Source organism: Dacryopinax primogenitus (assembly GCF_000292625.1).
Source record: "Dacryopinax primogenitus strain DJM-731 SS1 chromosome Unknown DACRYscaffold_12, whole genome shotgun sequence".
NCBI classification, from domain to species: domain Eukaryota; kingdom Fungi; phylum Basidiomycota; class Dacrymycetes; order Dacrymycetales; family Dacrymycetaceae; genus Dacryopinax; species Dacryopinax primogenitus.
The window spans coordinates 1,050,598-1,069,055 of NW_024467209.1; the positions used below are offsets into that span (position 1 = coordinate 1,050,598).

The 18,458-nt window shown below is 53.2% G+C and overlaps 9 protein-coding genes across 9 annotated transcripts; 8 read left to right on the forward strand and 1 right to left on the reverse strand.

Moving 5' to 3' along the window:
• Window positions 1-364: 364 nt before the first annotated feature.
• On the forward strand, window positions 365-1,878 carry DACRYDRAFT_54034 (NADH:flavin oxidoreductase/NADH oxidase; the record flags this gene model as incomplete). Its single annotated transcript, XM_040775224.1, has 5 exons — window positions 365-481; window positions 544-681; window positions 733-1,024; window positions 1,077-1,202; window positions 1,256-1,878. The coding sequence occupies 5 exons, from the start codon at window positions 365-367 to the stop codon at window positions 1,876-1,878; spliced, it is 1,296 nt and encodes a 431-aa protein (XP_040627741.1).
• A 218-nt stretch (window positions 1,879-2,096) lies between these two features.
• Window positions 2,097-3,904, forward strand: DACRYDRAFT_68373 (Six-hairpin glycosidase). Its single transcript, XM_040775869.1, has 6 exons — window positions 2,097-2,672; window positions 2,728-2,912; window positions 2,960-3,103; window positions 3,156-3,309; window positions 3,363-3,503; window positions 3,560-3,904. The coding sequence occupies exons 1-6, from the start codon at window positions 2,106-2,108 to the stop codon at window positions 3,839-3,841; spliced, it is 1,473 nt and encodes a 490-aa protein (XP_040627742.1). The 5' UTR covers window positions 2,097-2,105; the 3' UTR covers window positions 3,842-3,904.
• A 2,230-nt stretch (window positions 3,905-6,134) lies between these two features.
• DACRYDRAFT_108899 (uncharacterized protein) lies at window positions 6,135-6,493 on the forward strand (the record flags this gene model as incomplete). Its single annotated transcript, XM_040768758.1, has 2 exons — window positions 6,135-6,320; window positions 6,371-6,493. The coding sequence occupies 2 exons, from the start codon at window positions 6,135-6,137 to the stop codon at window positions 6,491-6,493; spliced, it is 309 nt and encodes a 102-aa protein (XP_040627743.1).
• A 106-nt stretch (window positions 6,494-6,599) lies between these two features.
• Window positions 6,600-7,001, forward strand: DACRYDRAFT_108900 (uncharacterized protein; the record flags this gene model as incomplete). Its single annotated transcript, XM_040768759.1, has 1 exon — window positions 6,600-7,001. One exon carries the CDS (start codon window positions 6,600-6,602, stop codon window positions 6,999-7,001), a length of 402 nt encoding a protein of 133 aa, XP_040627744.1.
• Window positions 7,002-7,473: 472 nt separating this feature from the next.
• Window positions 7,474-8,089, forward strand: DACRYDRAFT_23159 (uncharacterized protein). Its single transcript, XM_040773127.1, has 3 exons — window positions 7,474-7,547; window positions 7,594-7,889; window positions 7,942-8,089. Exons 1-3 carry the CDS (start codon window positions 7,500-7,502, stop codon window positions 8,015-8,017), a joined length of 420 nt encoding a protein of 139 aa, XP_040627745.1. The 5' UTR covers window positions 7,474-7,499; the 3' UTR covers window positions 8,018-8,089.
• A 1,567-nt stretch (window positions 8,090-9,656) lies between these two features.
• DACRYDRAFT_16748 (uncharacterized protein) lies at window positions 9,657-11,448 on the forward strand (the record flags this gene model as incomplete). The annotated part of the gene is made up of 4 exons (XM_040771221.1): window positions 9,657-10,460; window positions 10,514-10,942; window positions 10,986-11,030; window positions 11,080-11,448. The coding sequence occupies 4 exons, from the start codon at window positions 9,657-9,659 to the stop codon at window positions 11,446-11,448; spliced, it is 1,647 nt and encodes a 548-aa protein (XP_040627746.1).
• Window positions 11,449-12,262: 814 nt separating this feature from the next.
• DACRYDRAFT_40927 (uncharacterized protein) lies at window positions 12,263-12,568 on the forward strand (the record flags this gene model as incomplete). Its single annotated transcript, XM_040774493.1, has 1 exon — window positions 12,263-12,568. A coding segment is annotated over one exon (306 nt), but the record flags the coding sequence as incomplete, so codon positions are not given.
• A 907-nt stretch (window positions 12,569-13,475) lies between these two features.
• Window positions 13,476-14,182, reverse strand: DACRYDRAFT_23160 (uncharacterized protein). Its single transcript, XM_040773128.1, has 2 exons — window positions 14,030-14,182; window positions 13,476-13,977 (listed from the first exon to the last, which is right to left on the reverse strand). The coding sequence occupies exons 1-2, from the start codon at window positions 14,143-14,145 to the stop codon at window positions 13,779-13,781; spliced, it is 315 nt and encodes a 104-aa protein (XP_040627748.1). The 5' UTR covers window positions 14,146-14,182; the 3' UTR covers window positions 13,476-13,778.
• An 845-nt stretch (window positions 14,183-15,027) lies between these two features.
• On the forward strand, window positions 15,028-17,262 carry DACRYDRAFT_117237 (uncharacterized protein; the record flags this gene model as incomplete). Its single annotated transcript, XM_040770343.1, has 3 exons — window positions 15,028-15,981; window positions 16,028-16,543; window positions 16,588-17,262. The coding sequence occupies 3 exons, from the start codon at window positions 15,028-15,030 to the stop codon at window positions 17,260-17,262; spliced, it is 2,145 nt and encodes a 714-aa protein (XP_040627749.1).
• Between the last annotated feature and the right edge of the window lie 1,196 nt (window positions 17,263-18,458).

Below are 18,458 nucleotides of genomic sequence, written 5' to 3' on the forward strand. Positions count from 1 at the left end.
AGAGATTGTTACGCGGGCCACACACGAGCCGGTCCGTTCCGACCGTGATTATCTCGCTGACCAAGATCATTCTGGTAGCTTGTCTCAGCTAGTTAAGCAGTACGCTTTGGATAACGACCTAAAACCGGCGTTTTACTTGGCCTATACAGCAACTCGGGCAGCCTCGTTCTGACGTCACCCTCCGTTGTGGAGAACAATATTATGCTCGATAAAGAAATCCGATTACTCAGAGGCAACATGTTACCACCGGCAAAAGGTAACCTGTTCATAAACTATATAAATACCAGCTCTCCGGACCCATCAATATCTCAAACATCAGCCTACTTTACTTGACTTTCATCCACGACAGTGGTTTTTCAACGAAATGCCTGGCGATAGTGTACAAGAAGAGCTCCCCCTCTTCTTCAACAAGGGTGTTGAGGGGGCCGATCACTTCTATCCGGCGAATGAACCGGTGTCGGTTGGTGAAGCCTTCCCTGCAGTACGTATGTAATATCATATATCGATCTATAACTCACTCGAATGCAGTCATTGTATCCTAAGAATGCTCGCCTACCCATGCTCTTCCAACATCTCAAGATCCGCTCGGTCGATTTTAAGAACCGTATCTGGGTCGCACCCATGTGCATGTACTCCAGCGAGAATGGACATGCAACAGACTTCCATTTGGTACATATTGGAGTGAGTAATCCCCTGAATATTCTCCATAGTTTGGAACTGATTCTCGTTCAGGCTATGGCACTCCGCGGGGCCGGTGCTATAACTATGGAATGCACTGCCGTCCGGCCCGAAGGGCGTATGTCGCCTCAAGACGCTGGCCTCTGGCAAGATAGCCAGATTGAGCCTCTGCGAAGAATCACCAATTTTGTCCACGCTCACGGAGCCAAGATCGGTGTTCAGCTCTCGCATGCTGGGAGGAAGGCTTCCACATATGCGCCATGGGTTCAGCGCAAGCGTGATAGGATATCGAGCCTCGTGCAAAAGGATATGGCCACGGAGGCAGAGGGTGGCTGGCCTGATGAGGGTATGAGATATCCAGTTCGAGTGAGAATTTTGACTTATTTATTTCTCAACAGTGATTGGTCCCTGCGACATCAAGTACGACGTGGGATACGCGCAGCCCCACCCCATGTCAAAGGAAAAGATTGATGAAGTGATAGAGTCATTCGCTGCTGCAGCAGAGCGTGCCAAGAAGGCTGGATGTACGTGTCTATTAACCATCTCACCAATGTCATTCTGAGTCTTTCTGCGCTAGATGATTACATTGAAATCCATGGCGCGCATGGTTACCTCATCCACTCCTTCTGTTCTCCCCTCTCAAACAATCGCACCGACGAATATGGCGGCTCTCTTGAGAACCGTTTGCGTATGCCAATCGCCCTCGCCAAGCGCGTGCGGGAAGCGTGGGGCGACGACAAGCCCATCTTCTGGCGCCTGAGCTCGACTGACTGGGCCGAAGGACCGGAACAAGACCCCACGACTGGCGAATGGCTCCAATGGGGAATTGAGCAGTGCACTGTGCTCTCCAGGGAGCTCCACAAGGTTGCCGGCATTGATCTCATCGACGTCAGCTCCGGTGGCAATTGGAAGGATGCTAAGATCAAAGTATATCCTGGGTACCAAAAGCCTGGTGCCGCACACATTAGGAAGGAAGTTCCTGAGGTGTTAGTTGCGGCCGTCGGTCAGATTACGAGTGCCGTTCAGGCAGAAGGGTATCTCGAGGAAGGAAGTGCCGACGTAATCTTCTTCGCCCGGCAAATCCTCCGGAATATCGACTTCCCCCTTCGTGCAGCCCAGGAACTCCTAATCGCGGTCAAACCGATGAGCCAATATGAGTACGGATGGATGGGAATGCTTGGGTGGGGATATCCTTGGTAATTTATTTATTCAGATTCGTTAGCACTTTCAGAATGTACATACACTCAACAAAACTGTTACGTTAATTCAAGCCCTGTATATGTGGTCCCAAAATAGAATGTGCGACGCGGACGGACGAGAACTCATCTTGCACTATTCCACCATCTGCTGTGTAAAATACCCGCATTGTCACCATCAACAACGCTCTTTCCTCGTATTGTCTGTTCATTGTCTATCACTTTCGCAGCATGACTTGCTTGCTCACATTCGCTCTCGCATCTGCACTCTCAGCTCAGTTCGTCGCGACTCAGACCGTTCCAAGCGAGCTCTACTCCCCAATCATCGCCCAAAAGCTACTGAAGACCGCCCAATCACAATCCATAGCAAACTCTTACCCTCAATACACATACCCAGGCGGTAACGGCTCCTGGGATCTTTTTACCGCCGACACTTGGACATCAGCATTCTTCTCTGGCGAGCTTTACCTGCTCAATCAACGATTCACCACTCTCTGTCCCGGCAACTCCGCGAACATCGATGGAACAAACTGGATCGCGGAGGGAATGGACTGGAGCGAGGGGTTGGCGGGATTGACAGCCAGCAATACCCTCGGACATGATGTGGGGTTCATCAGCCAGCCTTTCAGGGATGATGTCGCCCTCAACTTTGCCAACTCAACCGCGTTGGATATCGTCCAAGGCTTCAATGCAGACCTGTCCGCCAGGTTTAGTCCCATTGTCGGATGTACAAAGAGTTGGGATGGTCCGACGGATAACGATTTCGAGGTGATCATGGATAATATGCAGAATCTCGTGGTGCGTAAACATAGCATCTTGTCGGTGCAGCGTCAGTCAGCTGATCGCTCTCCAGTTATTCCTATTCACTGCGTCGTTGACCGGAAACCAGACTCTCGTTGATATGGCAATGTCTCATGCGAACAAGACGATTGAGAATCACGTACGAGATGATGGTTCGAGTTTCCATGTGGTGGACTACGACCCCACCACTGGGGGTGTACAATGGCGCGGGACAGCGCAGGGTTACTCCAACTCGTCGTGAGTTTCACGGCCTCGAGGCCATATGTAATCTCACCAGCGTGAAGGACATGGAGCCGCGGCCAGGCGTGGGGCATCTATGGCTTTGCGACAATGTACAACTTCACCCGCGTACAGACATATCTCGATACCTCTCGCTGTATGGCAGACTACTTCGTCTCCAATCTTCCGGAGGCTGGAGTACCCTACTGGTGAGTATCACAGTATGTGTATTCATTGAGAACTGCGCTGAAGACAGGGCAGGGACTTCAATGCCCCGCTCTCCCCTCCGCCCTCGTACGACACGTCAGCCGCCACAATCGCTGCCTCCGCGCTGTTATTCCTATCCTCAATGGAAGCTCAACAGAGCCCTGCCAATACCAGCGGTGCGCAGCACTGGCAACAAGCTGCCATTTCTGTAAGCGCTCCCTTTTCTCCAGGGCACACCCCTTCTGACCACTACGCGCGAAGCTCCTCAGCAGCACCGTCCAGCTCGCTTGGCAGCCAGGCGGAGATTGGGATAGTCTCCTCTCTAACGGAACCGTGAACAACCGTGCCACTCCGCCAAATAATAACACCGGTGTCATATACGGAGACTATTACTTCATTGAGGTTGGTTGCCTCTTGAAAGACCCCTACATGAATAGGCTGACACGGAGCCTGCGTAGGCTGGGAACAGACTTGTCGAACTGGGGCTGGTGGATTGCTCAGGTGCTGTCCTTAATGGCACCTCTGGGAATTCGACAGGACCTTCTGGCGGCTCCGGAACTGGGAGTGGGAGCGGACCTTCTCCGAGTGGTCCGGCAAACTCGGCTGCAATCGGCCCACAAACTTCGTTGCTTAGCGCGGGCATTCTTGGCATTCTTGTCGTCGTGGTTGCTCTCATGAGCCTCTACGATACAGCTGGCATCATGGCCTGGAGTAGGGGAAAGACAGAAATAATGGACTGAGAGGACACTGACATCGTGCGCATTTGTATAAGGATATTGAATCATTAACCATATACCTGTTCAAACACGGTGCACACAATCCCTACCTTTTTGTGGTATATATGGAGCGGAATCAAGTAGAACTGGCCAGTAAGAACTACGAGACCTCATGAAAGAGAGCACCTATAATCACGGGTCTGTGGCAGTGAGCGGGACTTATTAGGGAACTAACAAATCAACTCTATGTGTACTAACGGTCGTCTACATGTCCGAAAGCGTTGGGAGCGTGTATGTATAGTGCTTTCATCTCCGCCTTTTAATTATCTGACCCCCCCTTGAATCTGTGACAGACCGTCTGATATTTCTCCCTCCACGTTTGCCAGAAGGCGGAGGGCCTTCAACAGTTGGCTCCAAGCTTGTTGGGTCGTCAGGGGACGAGTCACCCCAAATGTCTTGATGGAACCAATCGTACCACTAAGAAAAGACTTTTTAGCGTATAGCCTTATCGAAAGTTTGGAGAAGATGAAGAAGCCGACCGAGGCTGAGTTTCTGCCCCCGGGTCTGCTCGACGTGTGTGACTTCGTCTCATCTTTGGTATATATGTTCATGTGTTGCTCTAGTGGGCACGGGAGCCAGCGAACCGAAAGCCCCGCCTTGCAGGATTCATCGATGCTGTTAAGCGGCTTTTTGCTAGTGCTTGGCGGGACAAGGATGCCAAAGATGTCGATCGCGCCGAAATCGTGGATCACGCGCCAGAGCTCGCTCGCATTTACACCGACATGTTTGTGTACGAGAACATTAATGAAGATAGCTGTGCCGGAGCTACCGAGGCTGAACATCGTCGTCCTATTGATTCTATGCTGGATTTGTGCTGCGCCCTTCCGGATGGTCCTGATTTACCGTACACTCGCCTCAGGTGATTACAGCCCCACTTTTTTTTAAAAAAAAAACTTCCGGGAGATCTGATACGGGAAGCAGATGCGAGAATATGATTCGAACTTGCAAGGTGAGGGATCCTACGAAGCTTCTCATCGATCCCAAGGACAAAAAGCTGTTGATGCCGACACTTAACTGCAAATCTGATGCCGCCCTCGTCTACATGCCTAGTGCGCGTTGGACAACGGAATTTGTGGAAGCTACCATAAAGTATAAAGTGCTGGTACAAGAAGAGTTTCGGTATCACGACAAGCCTGATGATTCTGTAAGAGTTCTCGTCTTTCCAGTGGAACACAAGCTCCGCCCATCCGTTCCCAACGTTGATCAATTAATGGTACCGATGACTACCTCTCAGCGACAGAGAAGGGCACTGGGCCTGAAAGATCGTGTGCAATTTGGCATGGCCACCGAAGGCGTTCGACGGGCTTATCTTTATGGGTCTGTCTACTCGAGTAATTCTTCTAATGTACGTGATCACATGTGATTCTTCCTCGCATGGTGATTGACTATTCTCAGGACCTTCGTATCGCGCCAATCATATCCTGGGATCTTCAGGATGTGGCCCAATTTCTGGCCTGTTTCGGCTTCATGCATCTTTATGCGAAAGCGTCGCATTTGCTATGCACAGAAGACCTTGATGATACCCTTCGACGTGCTCCTTCAAGTTTTCAGCTCACCGAAGACAGGTATTGGAGGGCAAACGATTCTGGATCCAACATTTTTCGCAATAAGAGAAATCTTGACGCGATTCAGGAAGACCCAGGAGACAGCCAGGACATGAACAAGCCTAAGGACCATCAGCGCGGTTCCCCGTCGAAGCGTCCCAAGACAAGTGGCCCCCGTAGCCAGGAACGCGGCGGTAAGCAGGAAGGAAAGGGGAGAGGGTCTCATGGATCCAAGAGGCAGGGTGCTGCCCATGAAGGAATGAAAGAGCTCGGTGTCAAGTATATTGACATGGAGGAGATGGCGATTGCGGAAGCCTGGGACGATGAATATGGTGTGCTTGATTTTACGGAACGAATGGAGTATTGGCATCAAACGGAGGAGTGGCAGCGACAGGCAGAGGAGGTGAAGATGGAGGGAAGGAAGTGCGGTGAACAATATCCGACCCTGACCAGAGAGGCACTGGAAACCCTCCAGCAGGCACTCGCAGCTCTTCCTTGTCCTTAAGATGTTCCTGTCCGGACCACCACCAGATGTCAAAGGTGACCTTTCGGTAGTTTTGTAGCCAAGCCCTCAACTCATAAGAATTACAGGTCTGACACGGAGATCAGATGGGAAAACACTAATCCTAGCGAAGGAGCCCACGAAGATACGGCCAGGATACTGAGACCAACAATGTGCAGATGTCGGAGAAGTCAATCAGTTGATGATACCAATGTCTACATCCCAGCGACAGCGAAGCGCGCTGGATCTCCGAAATCGGGTGCAATTCGGCATGGCCACCGAAGGTCTTACTCTCGAGCATGCCTGTATGGATCTTTCTACGAGCCTGCAGAATTCAGTTAACATACGAGCTTCGTCCGGTGTATCCGCTTCTCCTGATGTACCTGATGTGTCTGATGTGCGTAAAAGGACATGGGTCTGTCTAGCAAGATGACCAATTGTTCCCAGACCCTTCTTATCGAGCCAATCATACCCTTGGACCTCAAGGAGGTGGCCCAGTTCCTGGCATGTTTCGGCTTCCTTCGTCTCTACTGCAACGGCGCATTCATTATGCGCCGAGGATCTGGATGATACCCTTCGTCGTCATCCTTCTAATCACAAGTTCGCGGAAGACAGATTCTGGAGGGAAAAGGACTCCAAAAGCATCTCCTTTGGCACTAAGAGAGATCTTGATGCAATGCTGGAAGATCCGGAACACCCAGGAGACTACCAGGACAGGGACATGGACCTTCAGCACGGTCCTCCTTCGAAGCGTGGTAGTGCAAGCAGTAATCGTAGCCAGGGACGCGGCGGCAAGAAGGGAATGAACGCAGGGAAGTCCCAGGGTTCTAAGACGCAGCTGGCTGCCCAGGAAGGAGTACAAGAGCTGAGGGTCAGGTATATGAACGTGGAGGAGATGGCCCTTGCGGAAGCGTGGGATTCTGAATATGGAGTGCTTGATTTCGAAGAACGGGCGGAGTTTTGGCATCAAACGAAGGAGTGGCAGCGACAGGCAGAGGAGGCGCGGTCACCAGTATCAGAAACCCTCGGGCGGACACTACTGGCTCCCGTGTGTCATGGATACTCTCAGTCGAGCTAGTATCGTTATCACAATGCCCCACACAACGCCGTACACAGGCAAACAGTCTAGAGGATTGTTCGTACTCGGAGAGACGATGGTTACATTCACCAAGACGGAGGGTTATATAACGCCGTCGGGTGACAAACTCAATGTGGAATTCCTCTGTTGTACAAGGCCTGTGGCAGTGACCGGAAGTAAGTGCCCAACTCTACACCTAACGACCAACGGCTTCTCAAGCCTCGTCCACATGTCTGCAAGCGTTGGAAATGCGTACGTATAGTTACAAATGCTCGAGGTTTGTCCTGAAATAATCTCATGTCTGCTTGAATATACGACAGGGAATCCGGTATTTCCCCCTCTAAGTTTGTGGACTCGAACGCATTCGAAGGTTGGCTCGAAGCCGCTCGGGTAAGGAGGGTTGAAGTCACACCCGACTCATTAAAGTCTTTGGAGCCGCCGATCGCAGAGTTAGAGCAAGATTTCCTCAAACGCAGTCTCATTGACAGCGTGCAGAAAATGAGGACACCGACCGAGGCTGGCTTTTTGCCCCCTGGTCTGCTGGATGTAGGTGGCTCATATCCATCAGCATGTGCTAATATATAGCTTTTAGTGGGCATGCGATGCGGAGAGCCAGTGTCTCGAGTTTGCAGCATTTATCGATGCCATTAAGGCGCTTCCCGCCGGTGCTTGGAAGGAACGAGACGCTGAAAATATCGACCCTGCAGAAATCGCGAGGCACGCCCGGGAGCTCGCGCGGATTTATAGCCAAATTATATATTGTACGAAAATCAAAGAAGAGGCCTCTACACCGGCTACCGAGGCGGAACACCGTCGCCCTATATACGCTATGTTGGATTTGTGCTGCACCCTTCCAGACAGCGGCGATTCATCTTTCACCCGGCTGAGGTAAGTACAATATCACTTCTGAAACTCACAGCAGATCTGATGCAGAGATCAGACGCGAGAACACGATCGAGTCTCCAAGGCCAGAGATACAGAGCATCTCGTTTTCGATAAGGATGAAAAGGTATTGATGCCGAAGTCCGCCGCCAAATTCGATGCTGCGCTCGTTTACACTCCCACAAAGAAGTGGTCGAAGGTATTCCGCCGAGTTACTGCGTATGCAACGGTACTGGGCAGGGATGAGCTTCGCTTCAACGACAAGACAAATGAGGCTCTCACAATGCTTCTCTTGCCTGTGGAACACAAACTCCGTCCTTCCGTCGCTAACGTCAATCAGTTGATGATACCAATGTCTACATCCCAACGACAACGAAGGGCGATGGATCTCCGAGATCGGGTGCAGTTCGGCATAGCTACCGAAGGTGTTACTGGGGTGTGCCTCTACGGATCTGTCTACGAGCCTACCCCGTCCGATATACCTGCTTCGTCCGATATACCTTCTTCGTCCGATGTACGTGAATGGACATGCCTCTGCCTCGCAGGATGACTAACCGTCTCCAGATCCTCCTTATTGACCCAATCATCACCTGGGATCTCAGGCAGGTTGCCCAATTCCTGGCATGTTTTGGCTTCCTCGGTCTCTATGGCAAAGCCGCGCATTCATTATGCACTGAAGATCTGGATGATTTTGTTCGACGTCACCCTTCCAATTTCAAAGTCGCTGAAGACAGGTATTGGAGGGCGAAAGATACTGGTCATAGAATTCCCGGTATCAAGAGAAAGCTTGACGCGAGACTGGAAGGTCCGGAAGACCCAGGAGACACTCAGGACAAGGGCAAGGATAAGGACCATCAGCGGGGTCCCCCCTCAAAGCGTGGCAGGAAAAGTGCTACCCGTGGCCAAGCACGCGGCGGCAAGAAGGGGGGGAAAGGCGGAGGATTTCCGGGTCCGAAGACCCAGGGTGCTTCCCAGGAAGAATTGGAAATGCGGAATGTCCGGTACATGGATGTGGAGGAGATGATCATGATGCCAGCCTTGGATGCTCAATACGGAGTACTTGATTTCAAGGAACGTGCGGAGTATTCCCAGCAAACGAAGGAGTGGCATCGACAGGCAGAGGAAGCGAAGGAGCAGGGAAGGAAGTGTGGTCAACAATATCCGACCCTGACTAGAGATACACTGGAAACCCTCCGGCGGACACTCGCGGCTCCTCAATAATGCCTTCATAGCTAACATCGAATATTACAATGTTCAATACCACAGAGTTTACAAGCCAATGGTCCTAACATCCGTGAATGTCCACCCTTCATGCTCAAACTAGTAAGGGTTGTAACGTTAACATTCAAGATGGTGATTCGTAGGTTTAACGTGTAAAGGAAATCTCATGGATTGAGGATATCCCACAACACGCCGGCGCCTATTTTTTTTTCGCACGGCGGGTTCGCGGAAGCTAATTGCGGCGCTGCGCTTCGTTGTATCAGTGACAGCTCTTGTTCAACCACTGATTTCATTTCCGCGAAAGCTGCTGTGCTCGCTAGAAATCGCTCTAACCTCTGTAACCCGCGCTGTTGCTTGAAGTTCTGACCGACACCGCCTTGTTGGTATATTAATATGCCTTCTCGAGGCGCATTTCCCGTTAGGAGAATGCGTACATCCGACGAACTAGTGTCTCCCTACGACTAGCGCGCACGGATGGTACATAATACGCGCCTGTATGCTTCAATATGAGGCATCAACCTACCTGCATATCCCCCCCAACCCCGAAACGAGATGGATTCTTCAACACGACGCCGTCTTCATCACGCGCCAGCCGACTACGTGATCGGCAACCAACAAATATCACCTGTCGTCAACATACGGCAGATGAGAGGGCATCTTGCTCTGTTGAGAGCCTTTTATGATCTGAAGATCAGCGTTGTCCAAGTGAACTTACCCGGACGGACGGACGAGCAAAAATGGACGAGGTTTCTGCGCTACGCCGAGTGGCGCTTCTTCCGGTGGGGTTCGACCATCGTCTCTCAGCGTTCGCCAGGTTCATCCCAGTTGAATCCCGAAGAGATCCCCCCCATCGACGTACTCATGGTGTGGCATGCCTACCTGCTCAACCCACGACACTACTATGAAGATTGTCGTCGCGACAGAGGGCCCCCGTGGGCCACGCTCGGCGCCTTCCCTCTCATCTTGGCTTCTCAATTGTTGGATAACCCGGACCCAGATCAAATACGTACTTGGGAAGATGAGACACATATGCCATTTCATCCTGACTTGGCGCCCGACCCAGATTGGTGGCTTCAAATCGACTGTCCTGCGTGCGGGTCCGCTATCAAGATACACTTCTCGCGTTGGGCTGGAGAGGAACCGCTGCCGAGCCGGTGTGAACACCGCTCGGTTGAATTCCAAGACATGAAAGAGGCTCTTTCTGTGAAGAGATTCGCCGACGAGATTTGTGCAGCTGTGGTGAATCGAAGACACTTGGATGATCCAAGATATGCTCTTGCTGGCACAGTCCTCCAAACCTCCAGCGGTCAAGTACAACATGAGGAATCAATCAGGCTAAATCGACAGTTGATTAATGTGAGTTACGTATCTCATAATGTTTTGGACCTGGAATAGTAATGGAGATATAGGCATGGAAGAGGACGGTGGAAGAAGAAGACGATGCTGCAATGGCCATCGGGAAAGATGCTCATTGGAGCTTTGCATCAATCAAACGTCGTATCCGCAGGGCAAACGAAGTGGATAACAATACGGGCACACCGCAGGAGTGGAAAGACGTGCTCGCATGCTATTCACGACCTTTCTCGGCATCTCTCAATCTAGTTGGCGCAGTCATACGCCAGGCAGCGTTCATAAAGAAGATGCATGACCAGGGATGGACAGAGCCGGGAAAGTTCGTCCGACACGACGCACCCCTCATCGAATCGATTGATCGCTACCACAAGTTCCTCGATCTCATGAGTGCTCACCCAGGCCGTTTCTACGTACCGACAAACAATATCGATCTTGCGTGGCATACGCACCAACTCCTGGCGGGCATACAGAGAGGATACACTGAAGTTAGTCGGCCGCTTCGTGAGCCACAATGACAACGTGGCGCAGGACAGACTTAAGAGGGGTTTCGATCGCACGTCTAGGGACTGGAAGGTAAACAAATGTCATACCGCATGATGGTTGTGCTAACACCTATGTTCAGGAACGCTTCGGAGAGTTGTACTGTGTATGCCAATATTGCAAGAACCGAGACGCTGCCTTGTCTATCCGGGATACGCGGTCTGCACGGGCCGCATATACGTCTTCTGCACTGGCGTTAGTTCCACGCTATCAATTAGCGGCACCGACTACTGCTACTGGATACTATTACCGCGCGCCATCCTCCAGTCATTCCCCACGCGAGAGGGAGCCAGAGAGAGAGGATCCCATCAGCGCGATTGCCGAGCTAGTTGATCTCGCAGATGGGTGCGGTGATGGTGGAGATGGCGGGGACGGTGGAGATGGTGGGGACGGCGGAGATGGCGGGGACGGCGGCGGGTGTGGTGGGGGATGTGGCGGTTGTGGCGGTTGAACAGGCCTGTGGTCCACCTGTGCCTTTCGTTCTCTTCGAATAACCGTTCTCCCGTGTTCTTCTTGCTTTCGTACTTCAACATTGGGCCTTGTGATCGTATGTGTTTCTAGTGTCCACCGAATGCTGTCTCGCACACTGCGACGCTCGCCCGGCAGTTGACCCCGACCTCCCGGCCTACTGAGTAACAGTATCTGTCTTTCGCGCGGTGCACAACCCACGATCATTTCACATCTGGGAGAGCGTAGACTTAGCCTGCAAACAATCCCTGCTGCGGCAATACGTAGTCCCTCTGATGCCTATCAGGCGGATGTGGTCAGAATACCTCATAACAGCCACATCGGCGAAGGATCACGTGCATTATGAGGGCTAAGGTGGTCGGCGGATTGGTTTGTACCAGCGACGTTCCCTATGTGCTAGATGGCGGAGCTTGCACTGCCCAAATGACTCGATTTTGCTATTTCGATAACAACACCACGCGGGCTAGACACAGCTTTTCGTCAAGCAGTGATCGCTTTCATCTATCGGCTGTTCGGCTGTTAGACAGCCTCTGATGCAAATAAGGCCCAGCTTTCCATGATCCCTCCTAAAAATACTGTGCCAGAATGGAGTAGTTTGTCGACATCGTCTTGCAATGTCTTCTACTCCCCAGCGTAGTTTCACTGAGGAAGAGTCGCCGCCGCCCTACCAAGGGCTTCACACCCACCTCGTTCTACCGGTCCCAGCAAGTTCGATCATCGACGACATCGCGGATGTGGATTCCTTCTACACACCACCCTACCCGAATGCCCTTCCAGTGACCTTCCGCATCGGTTCGCGCAAAACAGCCCCTCTCGTAAGGGTCGAACATCTTCAAGCTCACCTTACGCTCCTACATGTTTTCCATTCCCTCAAGAGCACCGTTAGCGCTACGGGCGCTCCCGATCTCACACCGGAGGAGCGCTGGGTGACCTTTGTCCACCGTGCAGTGGCACGGTTCTTCACGTGGGGGGAACGCGTAGTCTCCTGGCGCGGTCCAGAGGTGCAGCCATTGAAAGCTCTTGAGATTCCACCGATCGATGTGCTCATGGTCTGGCACGCGTACCTGCTCAATCCACGTTGTTATTACGAAGACTGTATTCGAAAGCGCGGGCCGCCCTGGCATGTGCTGGGGGGGTTCCCCCTCGTCGCGGCCTCCAAGGCGGTGGACACACCTCGACCAGAGCAGATCACCATGTGGGAGGAGAACACGAGGTTGCCGTTTGATCCGCCCATCCATACGGCGGCAGACGAATTACACCAGGTCGCGTGTCCTGCTTGCGGAGCATTAGTCTCCGTGCCTTGGTGGGAGTCGGGACGCACCAAGACGGGCTGGGCGGAAGACGCTTTCAGGGGCGAGTGCGCCGCTTGTAAGCTGAGCTTTGGAAAGGAGGCGATGGGAGTCAAGCGGTACGCGCGGGATTTGTACAACGCTGCGAAAACGGGGAAGGATGTTGATAAGGGCAAACCCGCGCTTGCACTTGCCGGATCGTTGCTCGACCTCTCTACTGGAGAGGTCGACAACATCCGAGCACGTAACATCAGCCGGTACTTCCTCGACTCGCTTAACGCAGACAAGCTCCGCAGCGCCACACAGATCGCAGTAGACGCCGGATGGAAGCTTGATCAGATCGAGCGCTACCTTCGGAGAGCAAACGACATCCCTCAGGAGAAGCCCACACCGCTCGCATGGCGTCGCGTCCTGTGGGTGTACGCGCATCCCGAAGAGTCATCCATCGACCTCGTCGGAGCCGTTGTGCGTCAAGCATTATTCGTCCAGAAGATGCATGCCCTGGGTTGGACAGCGTTCCCCAAGCGGGACCCGACCCCCCTCGTCCGCGCGATAGCGAGGTATCACGCTTTCCTAGACTTGATGAGCACCGCTCCTACGTTCCTGGTCCCGACGCTTGATATAGACTTGGCTTGGCATACCCATCAGCTGATGGGCGAGGGATATAGGGAGACATGTGTCATGATCCTCGGGTGGACGCCTGATCATGATGATAAGGTGGAAGATAACAAGCGCAGCAACTGTTTTGATGCGACGGCAAGAGCGTGGAGGGTGAGTTGCTTCTTCTCCCGGTGCTCCTGTGTGTAGTACTGATGCCCGGTAGGCACGGTTCGATGTCCCGTACAGCGTTTGCGGATGCCTTCCAGCGGACGGCTCGCTAGACCTCACATTGTCGACCTTTGCCTCCCGAATCGGCTCTTCCCGCAGTCCGACTCCGGCGATCTCCAACCCCCGGCCAGGCCTAATCTCCATCCTCCCGGGTGACTCAGAGGCCACCCATGTATCTGAGCACAATGCTGCGTTTCTAGTCGGCTCGCCCCTGGGAGATCAGAAACGGAGTGAGAGGCAGGCAGCCTGGCGCGCACGGGTTGAGCGGGTGAGAAAGGATGGGAAGGCAGATGGGTGGACGGCGCTGACTTCTGGAAGGCTGGAGGGACACAGAGCGCGCGCGGAAGGGGAATATGTGAGTTATTGGGGGATCGAACCACCCCATTACCGAGACTCTAGAGGAGGGAAGTGTCAACATCATCAACATCCAGGAGTGGTATCGCGTACGGGGCGTGTGCAACAGGTTCGGGAAGCTTCTGTGCCGCGCTGGAGGGACCGGTGGGGTGGTGAAGGAAAAACGGCTCAGCATGCGCTGCGGAGATGGACGCGTCGTGATAGTACATTTCCGGAGCCAGGGAGATCCGGAAGCTGAACGGCCTTCATGCGATTGAGGCTCGAGTGGGTGTATACTGGGGATGATGCTTGGAGTCGAGTTTTGGAGCAGGGGTGCCAGGTATAGCGGCTTCAGGAGGCATAAGGAAAACTTTGAAAGGCCCTTAGCTGTCAGAATAGACCAGCTTCTTGATCGTTCAACGTACTCTCCGAGCAGACGGTCCAGAATCGTATGAACACACTCGCACCAAGCAGGAGATTACGTGTACAAAGGTGTTCAGCGGTCTTCATCCATCGACATCGTGAGAAGGCTGTTCCAGTTCCGCAGCATTTGACTGCGGTTGGCGATGTACGCCAATGGTAGGTACAAGATGTCGCACCAGAGTAGCTCAAGATCGTCTCAGACTCGCTAGCATGCCAATCATCGAGAACAGTAGCGATGGAATCATCAGCACCAGTTAAGCCATGTATAGCATACATTCTTCTGTTCGGCCTTGATGAACAGAAATAGAAGCATATATACTCGGCCGAGATGTCGAGGCTATGCAGGAGTAAGGTGCACCTTTCGCCCTCATTTGATTCTTGAGCTTGCCGACGTGCGCAGTATCATTGATCGAACTGGCCATCTTCACTCAAAGTAAGAAGTGGGTGATAAGATGACAATTCTCGGGCATGGTCGTTTCTCCGCAAACCCGGTGCACGTCGTTCCGGCCTTATATGTGGGGTAAGCCGGTTGTGCCGAGGAAGGAAATGCACCGCCTTGGAATGATTAAAACGTGTGAAGAGATAAACAGACAGTTATAAGTGCTTGGCTGTCAAGGTTATCGATATACCCCCACCAACTGCTAGTCTCTGCCAGCACCTAGTTGAACTTGAATACTTGGCTGGACGAAATGGTCACTTTTGGAAAGACAAACAGACAAGCGGAGAAAGAGCAACCGCCTGTGTACGCACCACGGGCAGGTGCAGGTGCATCACTCGCACCTCCAGTACCTACCAAAGACGAGAAATGCCAGGACTTGCCACCTCCCTATCCCTCTTCTCTACCACCAACATTCCCAATAGGAAACCACCAGACTCCTCCACTCGTCGACCTCCCGCTCGTCACCGCTCACCTCGCCGTCCTTCGTGCGTTCTATACGCTCAAAGACACCGTCACCGATGCCAGCAACTCACTCCCCGGTGGACCAGAAACAGCAGAGGAGAAATGGGTCACATTCCTGCATCGTGCTGTAGCACGATTCTTCACATGGGGAGAACGTGTCGTCGCTCGTCGCGTACCCGAGTCGGGTCCACTACGTGCACACGAGCTCCCACCGACCGATGTCCTCCTCGTCTGGCATGCATACATGCTCAACCCACGGAACTACTACGAAGACTGCGTGCGGGGACGAGGACCACCATGGGGCGTCCTTGGAGCGTTCCCACTCATGCTCGCTGCTCAGCTCGCCGAGAAGCCTGTACCGGAGCAGATATCCGCGTGGACCGAAGGCACTGGGCTCGAGTTCGACCCTCCGCTCCAGACAGGACCGAAGGACATGCACACGATCCCCTGCCCCTCGTGTGAAGGGAGCATCGACGTACCCTGGTTCGTCCCCGGCGAAGCAAAGACTGGATGGGCGCAGCAGTTGTTCAAAGCTACATGCCCATCTTGCTCCCTCGAGTTTGGCAAGGAGGCTCTGGGTGTGCGCAGGTTTGCTAGAGACGCGTATAGGTGCTCCACGATGGCTCAGAGCGCGGCGGAAAAGACCCAACCGAGGTTCGCCCTGGCGGGCACGCTGCTCAACCCCCTTAATGGGGAGGTCGATAGGTACCGACCGCTTACGCTGAACGTGAGGTTCCTCAAGGTGCGCCCTTTCTCCAACTCTGAAATGAGATACTCATGAGAAACAGTACTATGAGCTTCTGTGCAAAGACAAGCTCAAGTCTCCCCGGGAGATTGGGCAAGAAGCTACCTGGCATCTCGCGCAGATCGAGCTCCGTATCCGACTCGCAAACCGGATTGTGGCGCCTACGACCCCTACTCCCAAGGCGTGGAAGCGTGTTCTCTCGCTGTACGCCCATCCGGAGGAAGCAAGCCTCGACCTTGTAGGCGCGGTCGTACGCCAGGGGACGTTTATCCAGAAAATGCGAGACTTGGGGTGGACCGACCCCGGGAGGATGGACGACCCTGCTCCTCTGATCCGGGCTATTGCCAGGTATCACGCTTTCCTGGATCTGATGAGTGCTGGACCGGCGTTCTACGTCCCTACGCTGGATATCGATTTGGCTTGGCATACCCATCAACTGCTAGGTGACGGCTATCGCACGAGCTGTCTTAGACTCCTAGCCAGAGCACCCGATCACGATGATAAAGTAGAGGAGAACACACTGAGCACGAGCTTCGATATCACTGCCAAGGCGTGGAGGGTATGTGCTGCATTCTTTGGTAGACGAGTGCTGAGTATACACAGGCACGGTTTGGGGTCCCGTACAGTGTATGCGGGTGTATGCCAGCTGACGCTTCGTTCGGGGATAAACTGAACAAGTTCGCTTCTCGCCTCAAGCGCTCTAACAGTACTTCGGCGCTGAACAACCCCCGCCCCGACCTGCTCAGCACGCTGGACAAGGACTCGGAGCCTACGCATGCCTCGGAACATAATGCGGTCATACTCGCCAACAGCCCGGCGTTCGACAAACGCCGGCAGCATAGGGAGAAGGTCTGGCGCGAACGGATGGCTAAGGCTAAGCGGGAGGTCGAGCAGGGGAAAGCTGATGCCTGGACGGCGATGCATGTCCGTAGATTGGAGGAACATCGCGCCAGGACCGGGGAGGCTTATGTCCCTTACTGGGGGATAATGCCCTCGGGATTCATGGGCGCAGGGATGTACTACTACCAGCCGGGGATCGTCTACGGTTGGGGAGGGTACGGGGGATGCGCTGCCGGTGCGGGCGCGTTCTGCGGTATGAACGGGGGCGCGTACGCTGCTGCGTGTGCTGGCGGTGCTGGGGGGGCGTGTGGAGGCGGAGGATCGTGTGGTGGGGGTGGCGGGTGTGGAGGAGGAGGTGGATGTGGTGGTGGGGGAGGATGCGGAGGGGGTGGGGGGTGCGGTGGTGGGGGAGGGGGAGGTGGTTGTGGTGGTTGTTGAACGGCCAGTAAGACCATCTGAAGGCTATACTAAGGGTTGAAAAGCGAAGTGTAGGTTGGACTGAGAGTGTATGATTAAACTTCTGGGCAACTTGGCTGTGCAGGAACTCATTTTGTGTGTGCGTATTGTGTTGATTAACTGGGGTCGTTATGTTAGTTTCAAGTTATCGTGCGAAATGTTTGAGATGAGTTGAGAAACATGTTCTGCAGACAATGCAACCCGGACTGTACAATATTCGGTTAATGAGGAATAGAAAGTATTCTATCACAGCAGTTCAATGCCAAAATGAGGGGGAAAAACAGTTCCGGGTACTCAATAATCCAGCCATTTTGTGACCATCAGAAGAGGAACACGAGTGGAATGCATGCCCCGGGCAATTTCCGTGGTGGGCGTTTATTGAATGGCTGTCCAGTTCAAACATGGAAAAGAAAATAAATAAATGAGATCCAGAGCAACGTTGCATTCAAATTCATCGATTCCAATCGATAGAACAGGCGCAAGAAGAACCCCAATCTGGCCGATCGGACTTTACGCCGCCCGAAACACGCGGCTTCCAGAGACAACATTCCTTCCGCCACTCATTGTCGCGACCCGCCATCACTATTCATACTCATGCACAGCTATACTCGTGTATATCAGGCTACATAAATGGGCGGCGGAAAGGGCTATTACTCCCCCTGTTGCTCAGGCTGTGAAGAGAAAATCCATGCTCTAGGAGCAATAGCAATGTGCGGCGACGGCCATTGGCGCCTCGTCCTCCACACACCCGTTTCCTGACTTGTAGGAAGCTCGGAAGTCCGTCGCATACCTGCAACCCACCTGAACACTGTGTCTGAGGCAAGTTTGCAGCGCCGCCGTTCCCGACTCGTCCCTAGCTCGACAGCATGGACCGGCTGCCTGCTTTACTTCCAACGCTGGTCCATGCCTGAAGGAAGACAATGGGAAGAAATGAGAAGAAGAACAAGCGATGCATTCACGCGCATTCGAGGGTTCAATGTTGGATGATATGTATGCCCGTCATCACTGCGGGACGCGTCTCCCGGGTGCACGGACCAGTCTGGCCAGTAGTGATCACTCTTTGCAAAGTCACAGTCACATTTTTTTCTGAAGAAACCTGTAGGTATTTTTTCTTTCACATCCAACCCTCGGCCCACATCTTGCCACCGACCACTCACCTCTTTCAACGTTTTATAACT

What these genes read in the sequence shown, in the direction of transcription:
- DACRYDRAFT_23160 (XM_040773128.1), bottom strand. Translation starts at nt 14,145, where the DNA reads ATGTACTATCACGACGCGTCCATCTCCGCAGCGCATGCTGAGCCGTTT. An exon ending in GAACCTGTTGCACACGCCCC is followed by an intron (nt 13,978 to 14,029) that starts GTACGCGATACC and finishes TCCCTCCTCTAG; the next exon opens with AGTCTCGGTAATGGGGTGGT.
- DACRYDRAFT_68373 (XM_040775869.1), top strand. Translation starts at nt 2,106, where the DNA reads ATGACTTGCTTGCTCACATTCGCTCTCGCATCTGCACTCTCAGCTCAG. An exon ending in GGCAACAAGCTGCCATTTCT is followed by an intron (nt 3,310 to 3,362) that starts GTAAGCGCTCCC and finishes CTACGCGCGAAG; the next exon opens with CTCCTCAGCAGCACCGTCCA. An exon ending in GAGACTATTACTTCATTGAG is followed by an intron (nt 3,504 to 3,559) that starts GTTGGTTGCCTC and finishes GAGCCTGCGTAG; the next exon opens with GCTGGGAACAGACTTGTCGA.
- DACRYDRAFT_23159 (XM_040773127.1), top strand. Translation starts at nt 7,500, where the DNA reads ATGAGGACACCGACCGAGGCTGGCTTTTTGCCCCCTGGTCTGCTGGAT. An exon ending in TGCCCCCTGGTCTGCTGGAT is followed by an intron (nt 7,548 to 7,593) that starts GTAGGTGGCTCA and finishes TATAGCTTTTAG; the next exon opens with TGGGCATGCGATGCGGAGAG. An exon ending in TCATCTTTCACCCGGCTGAG is followed by an intron (nt 7,890 to 7,941) that starts GTAAGTACAATA and finishes TGCAGAGATCAG; the next exon opens with ACGCGAGAACACGATCGAGT.